At 40.6% G+C, this 9200-nt stretch overlaps 1 protein-coding gene across 1 annotated transcript in view; it reads right to left on the bottom strand.

Moving 5' to 3' along the window:
- Nucleotides 1–602: 602 nt before the first annotated feature.
- Nucleotides 603–9200, bottom strand: part of SCARA5 (scavenger receptor class A member 5) — a 150623-nt gene continuing 142025 nt past the window's right edge. Inside the window, exon 9 of the mRNA XM_073892548.1 lies at nt 603–773. Within this exon, the coding sequence (XP_073748649.1) occupies nt 733–773 (41 nt within the window). The 3' untranslated portion in view covers nt 603–732. The remainder of the gene's footprint in view (nt 774–9200) is intronic.

Raw genomic sequence — 9200 nt, 5'->3', positions numbered from 1 at the left:
GCAATGTCACTATCGCACTACCTGGAATTAACCTCACAATGCTGAGCAAAGAAGCTGGACATAAAAATATAATACGGCATAAGTCCATTTATATAGCTCAAACACAGGCAAATGAAACCATAGTACTTAGGGATCTGTTAGTTTGACTGGCAAATATATATATATATATATGTATATATATATTTTTTTGAAAACCACCAGAACGATGAGGAAAACAGATTTGTTGTGACTTAGGAGGAAGGGAGCGGAAGTGATTGGCGAACAGGAAGGGCTCTATAGCTCTCCGCTGGGTGATACTACATGAGGGTTTGCATTGACCAATCATTGAGCTCAACGTTTTGCTTGAGTGCATTTTTGTTATCTTTTACAATAAAGGAGCTTTGAAACAGAGTAAAGGAAGGAAAAGAAAGTGTGTGATGGAAGGTAGGTCTGAGAACTTTGGTAACCTGCTCAGCGGTCAGAGTGAATGCGCTCCGACTGTGCATTTGAATCCACCGACGGCACGTATCCAGTGCGGTCTGGAAGGCAGAAGTGAGGTGGATCCTGCTTCCCACCCCTTCCTCTGTGTCCCCAGGCAAGCAGAGTTGCGGCGTCTGGGAGTTTCAGCAGCTGTGTTCTAGTGTCTAGTCACTCACTCCCGTGGACATTAAAAGACATCTGTATGGCGATGGTGGTCTCTTCACCCCTGGATTACAGCTATAGTGGATCTTCTTGAACCCGACATTCCCAGGCTCAATCTCCTGCCTGGCAATGGGCACAGATATCAAATCCTCCTAAAGGGAAGCGGGAGAGTGAGTAATGCAAGCAGCAATATAGTCCACTGCAACATCCTAGAAATCTTCATAACGGTGTAATAAAGTTCATCATGGCAAACAACAGGAAAAACATGGATTCAAAGGTAAGATGCAAAACGCTAAAACTTTCAGAAAAAATGTGAAACATAAAACCATAAAACTTCTAGAAGTAAACTGGTGCTCTTTAGGGGAAAAATTCAGAACCAAGGGCTGGATGAAGAATTGGTGGCCCTGATATTAAAAGCATGCTCTGTAAGGGAAAAAAATGATCCCTTGACCCCCATCACTTTTGTTCTGCAAAAGACTCTGTGAAGAGAGTGAAAAGACAAGCTAAAGAATGGTAAAAAATATTTGCAAACCACCTATCTGCAAAGGATTTGTATCTAGACTGTTAAACGGAACACTCAAAATTCAACAGTAGAGAAAACAATCCAGACAGAAAATGGGCCAAAGGCATGGTGATCTGCTAAATAATGGCCTCCAAAGACCGCAGGTCCTAATCTCTGGAATCTGTAAGCATGAGCTCATCTGAAAATCAAATCTTTGCAGATGGGATTAAGTTAAAGGATGTTGAGATGGCGAGTTTATGCTGGATTATCCAGACAGCCCTAAATGTAATCACACGTGTCCTTATATGAGGAAGCAGACAGAGGCGATCTGACACACACACACTCTCTCTCTCTCTCTCTCTCTCTCTCTCTCTCTCTCTCTCTCTCTCAAAGGGGAACTCGATGTGAAGATATGGCCCTGTGGCCACAGACCAAGGAGACTGAGAGAGGAAAAGCATGGATTAACCCTCCTCACTCACACTGTATTCCACAGGGAGCCACAAGCCTGCCAAAGCCTACTGCCGCTTCTGAGACAATGCTTCTGAGGATCACGTTTGCCCTTTACATTTAATCTCACAGAGAAACCACCTTTGCCTAATTGTTGTCATCTCCTTCATGGATGCACTTATGTGAAGTAGGCAAACGGTGGAACACCAGGCAAGTATAACATCTTAGTAGAGTTTAATTACTTTTTGGCTTCATAGTCTGCCCCCTCTCTCTGAGGACAGTGAAAGGGCGAGTTAGTTCAGATGGATTGTGATCAAGAGATGGAAACTTTTGAGGAGAGCAAAGAGAAGACGGGAATGGGAGTATCAGGGAACTCTAAGAGGAGCTCTGCCTGCCCGGAGCAGTGTCCTGGGACAGGGCACAGCTGCAGCCTTGGAGCAGGGCAGGAGCCGAAGCCCTCCACACAGCTGCCTGCTAGGACGGCCGAGCTCCCCAGCATTTACTCATCCTCAGTGGCTAAAAATTTCCACTTGCAGCTCTCCGATTTTTTTTCCTACCGCCCAGTAAGAAGGGAAAATTTGCTGGTTCTGGGAATACGGGGCTTGAAAAACAAGAAGTGCTTTGGAAAATGTGCTGGGATCTGAGAGGCCTGTAATTGATGAGTTCCTTCCTCCACTGTAGTCCAGAGAACTGAGAAGATGTGACAGAGAATTCTAACCTCCCTTGGGGAAGACGCCTACTTCAAGCCTGACAAAGATGAGTATTCCAGCCTCTGGAACTGTGGGAGATTTCTGGGCTGGCCCTGACATCTGGCCACAGTTTGAGCACCCTGACATTGTTTTTGCTCCATGGTGTTCTTTGCTTTTTAATTCAGCCAGAGAACGTTTCCTTGACTCTCGGCTTCTTGGGATGAATCAGTACAATGAGTAGCAGGAAAGAAGTTTGGGTGGTTTATATTTTACCTACTCAATACCCACGTGGAATGTGTAGGGAACTTAGAGGGAATGGAAGTCCTGCTTACTTGGTGCTACTGGAAAAGAGGGAATGGAAGTCCTGCTTACTTAGTGCTAACCCGCCTCTAAGGCAACAGCATCTACTGAACAGATTGTGTGATTATGAAATAGACCAGATGATCTCAAGACATTTGAAAATCATAGGCTCGGGGCCTTTCCCCCAGGAAAATAGTTAAATGGAGAGGGTTTTCAGGCTGTACACACATGTACCATATATTAAAACCAGTCCAGCAGAGACATAAAAACAAGCCCAGAGCTTGTTACCACCAAAACACCATTAACCAGAGAATACTTTCCCAGTAACATGATACACCGACCTTTTACAATAATTACTCCTCAGGAACTGTGAAGAGCTAAGTGGATATCAGAAGGAAAGCACCGCCCCCCCGCCGCCATCTGCCCCTGAAATCCCCAAAGCTATGACCCTTTGTGTACCTATTAATATTCTCAGCACAAATTCAGCAATCCTGAATCAGAGAACAGTCCTAAACTAGGTATATAGCTTATTAAGAAGTGGCTGTTATAGGGACACCTGGGTGGCTCAGTCATTAAGCATCTGCCTTTGGCTCAGGTCATGATCCCAGGGTCCTGGGATCGAGCCCCTCATTGGGCTCCCTGCTCAGCAGGAAGCCTGCTTCTCCCTCTCCCACTCCCCCTACTTGTGTTCCTTCTCTCGCTGTCTCTCTCTCTCTCTCTCTCTCTGTCAAATAAATAAAATCTTAAAAAAAAGAAAGTGGCTGTTAGAGTGCACAGGAGTTATTTGTTTATTTAAATATTTATTTAAATTGTAAACGGGAACTAGGTAGACTTTGATGAGACTCTTTCCCGAAAGAGAGGTTACACTTAAACAATTGTTCATGGAGGGGCACCTGGGTGGCTCAGTGGCTTAATTGATTCTTGATTTTGGCTCAGGTCATGATCTCAGGGTTTTGAGGTCCAGCCCTGTGTGGGGTTCCGTGCTCAGCAGGCAGTCTACTGGAGATTCTCTCTCCCTCTCCCTCTGCTCCTTCCCCCCACCCCCGCTTGTGCAAGTCCCTCTCTTAAATAAATCTTTAAAAAAAAAAAAAAAGAATTGTTCATGAAAATTCCAGAAGTGGTGAACTCATTCATCCCCTGCCTCCTTCTCTTATTCTTTATTTCTTTTTTGAATACGCGATCCTCAGCCAGGTGCTAGAGATTAAAAAAATGAAAACAAAGACCCCAAACACCCTGCCTTCAGGGCGCACACAGACTAATTAACAAATAGACACAATACAATGTGTTAATTAGAAGATTGAAAGCCTGACTGTGCTTGAGGTGTGGGGAAGATTTCATTAATGTGGTCTTGCAGGATGAAAAGTTTGGGTGAGGGCGCCTGGGTGGCTCAGTCGTTAATCGTCTGCCTTTGGCTCCGGTCAAGATCCCAGAGTCCTGGCATCGAATCCCACATCGGGCTCCCTCCTTGGGGGGAGGCCCGCTTCTCCCTCTGCCCCTCCCCCTGCTTGTGTTCCCTCTCTTGCTGTGTCTCTCTCTGTCAAATAAATAAAATCTTTAAAAAAAAAAAAGAAAAGTTTGGGTGACCATCCTGATCAGTGGGCAGAAGGGGCGTGGCAGGAATCTGCCCCCAGAGGACGGAGTGTGTGGAGGCATGAGAAAGGCTGTGTAGGTCTGAGAGCAATAAATACCAGGGAAAGTGACTGGGAAAATAGATAGAGGTCAGATCATGGGCTTTTCTGATGGTAGGAATTTGGATTTTGTTTTGTAGGTAGTGGGGAGCCACAGAAGGAGTTAAAGCAGGAGAGTTGTATGGTCAGAATTACATGTTAAATGGAGAGATCTCCTTGGTGGGCGATGGTGGGGCAGACAACAGGAGATTGTTTCAGAAGTCCAGGTGAGAGAAATCAAGAGGGTTAAACTGGCCGGTGACGGTGACCTGGATGGGCAAAATTAATCTGGGCAGTGTTTGTGGGGCAGAATCAATTTGCAAAACTCGTAAGGCTTTCAGAACCCTATTGCCAAAACAAAAGGTTAGTCCCTCAGGAAGAGTATTGGAATATGGTCAAAAGAGGGAAAAAGGCCAAAAGGGCTTTCCCAGATATTGCTCCCCTGTGGTAGGGAGAGACAGAAAGCTGGAAGGAAAGGAAACTAGGAATGGTGTCCACTAAGTTGAACTGACATCACATTGAATTCCCCTTGTGGTTTAGATCGAAAAATCCATTAATACATAGTAGAAATTCCAGGCAGAATCAAGACTGAAAGCATGCCTTTTTGCATTTTCTGTTGTTTCTTTTTCTTTTCTTTTCTTTTTTTTTTAAAGACTACTTTGAAAAATGCATTTATTTTCATTCGTGCTGAATCGAAATTCACATACAGTGAAACACATAGATTTTACAGCACAATTAATAAGTTTGACTTATCTCACATACAATATGCAAATGTATACCTCTGGGTAGCAAATACCGCAATCAAAATAATATACATTTCCATCACCCAGAAAGTTCCCTCAGCCCCCTTCCTGATAATCCCCACCACCCATAGATAACCATTGTTCTAATTTTTATCATTGGATTAGTTTTACCTGTCTTTGAGTTTCACATAAAAGAATCATACGATATTTACTGTTTTGTTTTTGTTTTTTTGTCTGAATGGATATATGACAATTTATTTCTCTAATTTTCTCTTGATGGATATTAGAGTTGGTTTCAATTGGGGGCTATTGTGAATATAACTGCTATAAACATTCTTGTACAGGTCTTTTTGTAGATATACGTTTTCATTAGTCTTGGATAAATATTGAAAGTGAAATTTCTAGGTCATGGAGTAGATACGTATATTTAACTGTATGAGGACCTGCCAACTCATTTTTTCAAAATTGTGCCATTTTACACTTCCACAAACAATGTATGATTTTATTTCTAGAACAAAGTATCATATTGTGGTTTTAATTTCTATTTCCCTGATGACTAATGACGTTGAGCATCCTTTCACATGCCTATTGATCACTCACATTCTTTTCTAAAGTGTCAAAGTGTTTAGCCCATTTTTTTTTCCAATTTCGTTGTTTGTCTTTTTATTATTGAGTTGTAGGAGTTGTTTACGCACTCTGAATACAAATCCTCCATTGGATACGTGTAATGCCAATACTTTCTCCTCGTCTTTGACTTGCCTTTTGGTTTTCTTGACATCTTTTGAGAAACAGATTTTTTAATTTTTTCTGAAATCCAATTTAACAATTTTTCATTGTTAGTGCTTTTTTTTTTTAAAGATTTTATTTATTTATCTGAGAGAGAGAATGAGAGAGAGAGAGCACATGAGAGGGGGGAGGGTCAGAGGGAGAAGTAGACTCCCTGCCAAGCAGGGAGCCTGATGCGGGACTCGATCCGGAGGACTCCAGGATCATGACCTGAGCCGAAGGCAGTCGCTTAACCAACTGAGCCACCCAGGCGCCCTGTTGGTGCATTTTATGTCCTCTCTAAAAAGACTTTGCCTAACCCAAGTTTGCAAAGATATTCTCCTAAGGTTTCCTCTAGAAGTTTTATCGTTTTAGCTTTTAATTTAGGTTTCTGATCATCTCAGTTTTTGTGTATGGCATGAGGTAGGGCTTAAGGCTCATTTTTCCCACATACATAACCAGTTCTTCCAGGACTGTTTACTGAAAAGACTTTCCCCCATTGAATTACCTTGGTGACTTTGTTGAAAACCAGTTGGCAGTATACATGCGGGTATATTTCTGAACTTCCTAATATGTTTCATTGATCTATTTGTTGTCCTTATGACAAAATCATATTGTGTTGATTATTATAATATTATAGCAAGTCTTTAAAAATCAGGTACTGGAACTCTTCCACTGTGTTTGTTCTTTTCAATGCTGTTTTGACTACTCTAGGTTATTTTTCATATAAACTTCAGAAATATCAATTTAAACCAAAAAATCTCTTGAATTTTGATTGAGATTGCAGTGAATCCATAGATCAATTTGACATCTTAGTAATATTGTATCTTCACGTGCGTGTGAAGATTTACTTCACAAAGCATATCTTTCCATTTATTTAGGTCTTCTTAGCAATTCATTATAGTTTTTTTTTGTGTAGAGGTTTTGCATATCTTTTGTCAAACATGTTCCTAAGTATTTTATGTTTTTTGATGCTATTGTAAGTGATCTTGTTTTCCACTTTAGTTTCCATTTTTTGTTGCTGATATAAACGATACAATTGATTTTTCTATGTTGACTTATGTCCTGTCACTTATTTTATTTATTAGTTCTAGTAGGGTTTTTTTGAGACTCCTTAATATACACAAAACATATACATGTATTTCTGAATTTAATTTGCCCAGAGTTCATTCAGGATTTTTCCACTGATATTCATTTAATTTTTCTCCTAACTTCTTAAAGTGGAGATTTAGATCATTAATTTTAAACAATTTTTTTCTTTTATTATGGGAGTATTTAAAGCTATACATTCTTTTTAAGCATTGCTTTAGCTGCATCAGATAGATTTTGACATATTGCATTTTCATTATATTTTAGTTCAAAATATTTTCTAATTTCCCCAGTGATTTATTCTTTAATTTAGGTTTATTTAGAAGTATGATTTTTAGGATTTTATTTATTTATTTGAGAGAGAGAGAGAGAGCACGTACACAAGCAGGGGGGAGGGGCAGAGGGAGAGGGAGAAGCAGGCTTCCCGCTGAGCAAGGAGCCCAATGTGGGACTCCATCCCAGGACCCTGGGATCATGACCTGAGCCTAAGGCAGACGCCCAACTGACTGAGCCACCCAGACGTCCCAAAAGCACTGGTTTTCTAATGCCTTTACTTTCATATATTATATTTTATTTTATTTTTTTATTTTTTTGAAGATTTTATTTATTTATGTGACAGAGAGAGATATAGCGAGAGAGGGAACACAAGCAGGGGGAGTGGGAGAGGGAGAAGCAGGCTACCCCCTGAGCAGGGAGCCTGACGTGGGGCTCCATCCCAGGACCCCAGGATCATGACCTGAGCCAAAGGCAGAAGCTTAACTGACTGAGCCACCCAGGTGCCCCTAAAACTGTGATTTTTAATTTCCAAACATTTAAAGGGTTTTTTTTTCTGATATCTTAGTATTATTGATTTCTAATTTAATTCTATTTAGTCAGAGAACATGAGATTTTTTTTTTTAATTTATTGGGATTTATTTTTATGACCCCAAACTTGGTCTGAATTAGAGAAACCTCCATGTTTATGTTTAGAAACAGTATATTCTGATGTTTGGAGTGTATTACCCTATTAATGTCAGTTGGTGGATTTGTTCTAAATGTATATTCTATTTATATAGTGACTTCTATATCCTTACTGATTTTCTGTCTACTTGTTCTTTTTTTTTTTTTTTAAGATCTTATGTATTTATTTGACAGAGAGAGACACAGCAAGAGAGGGAACACAAGCAGGGGGAGTGGGAGAGGGAGAAGCAGGCTCCCCACAGAGCAGGGAGCCCGATGCAGGGCTCGATCCCAGGACCCTGGGATCACGACCTGAGCCGAAGGCAGACACTTAACCGACTGAGCCACCCAGGCGTCCCCATGTCTACTTGTTCTATCAATTATTTAGAGAAGGGTGCTAAAATCTTAAATTATGATTGTAGATTTGTCTCTTTTTTCTTTTTTAGTTCTGTTAGTTTTTGCTTCACGTGTATTAAAACCTAAGTGGTGGCATGTTTTTTCACCAAGAGACATAGAATGGGGGTGCCTGGTGGCTCATTTGGTTAAGCATCCAACTCCCAAATTTGGCTCAGGTCATGATCTCAGGGTCATGAGATCAAGCCCTGAGTCAGGCTCCAGGCTCAGCAGGGAATCCGCTTGAGATTCTCCTTCTCCCTCTCCCTTTGCCCCTCCCCCTGCTCGAGCTCACTTTTTCTCTCTCTCTCTCAAATAAATAAATAAATCCTTAAGGAAAAAAAAAAGGCATAGAATGTCTGGTTGTGTCCCTTTTTATGTTAGTAGTTATTGATGCTCAGTCCCTAGATGCATTAACTTTTTGGAAGTTACATAAAGGTGATATTTTAATTCTATCAATTCTTTTTCATTTAGTAGTTTCTTCTCAGCTACTATTTTTTTTTATGTAGTTATACCATTTGTATAAATGCTTCATTCTTTCCATTTCTTTATCAATTTTCGAAGTAACGAATTGGTTGAAATCATCTTTCTAAGGTGACCACTTATGGTTTTTCTTAAAAATATCATTATAAATACATGGATTCGGACAGATTTGATGGATTTTTAATCCACTGCAACTGTTGTCCTTACTGATACTCATACTGTAACATCTTTGGCTTGTGAATTCCTCTTCAGATTGGCTCCTGAATCTTCTTTACATGACCTTAATAGTTTTTGGTACCTTCATCTTTAATTGATGTGACAAGATGTTTCAGACTCATCTTGTACATTTCTCACCCAAGACTTGGTGTCGGCCATTTCTCTAAAAAGCCCCCAGGTTTTTCTTTTAAAGTGGGAAACGGTATTTCAGTACCATGATCTGGGTGCTAGGGATGATCTTTTGATTTGATCACTGTTTCTAGGTCTAACTGTTTCTTTTTCTTTTTCTTTTTTTTTTAAAGATTTTATTTTTAAGTAATCTCTACACCCAACATGGGGCTCAAAC

The sequence above is a fragment of the Callorhinus ursinus genome, unplaced genomic scaffold (assembly GCF_003265705.2).
Source record: "Callorhinus ursinus isolate GAN/ISIS: 27379988/994484 unplaced genomic scaffold, GSC_fseal_2.0 scaffold4, whole genome shotgun sequence".
Classification (NCBI taxonomy): domain Eukaryota; kingdom Metazoa; phylum Chordata; class Mammalia; order Carnivora; family Otariidae; genus Callorhinus; species Callorhinus ursinus.
The sequence above is the reverse complement of the archived record's forward strand: the minus strand, read 5'-3'. Positions and strand labels throughout refer to the sequence as shown.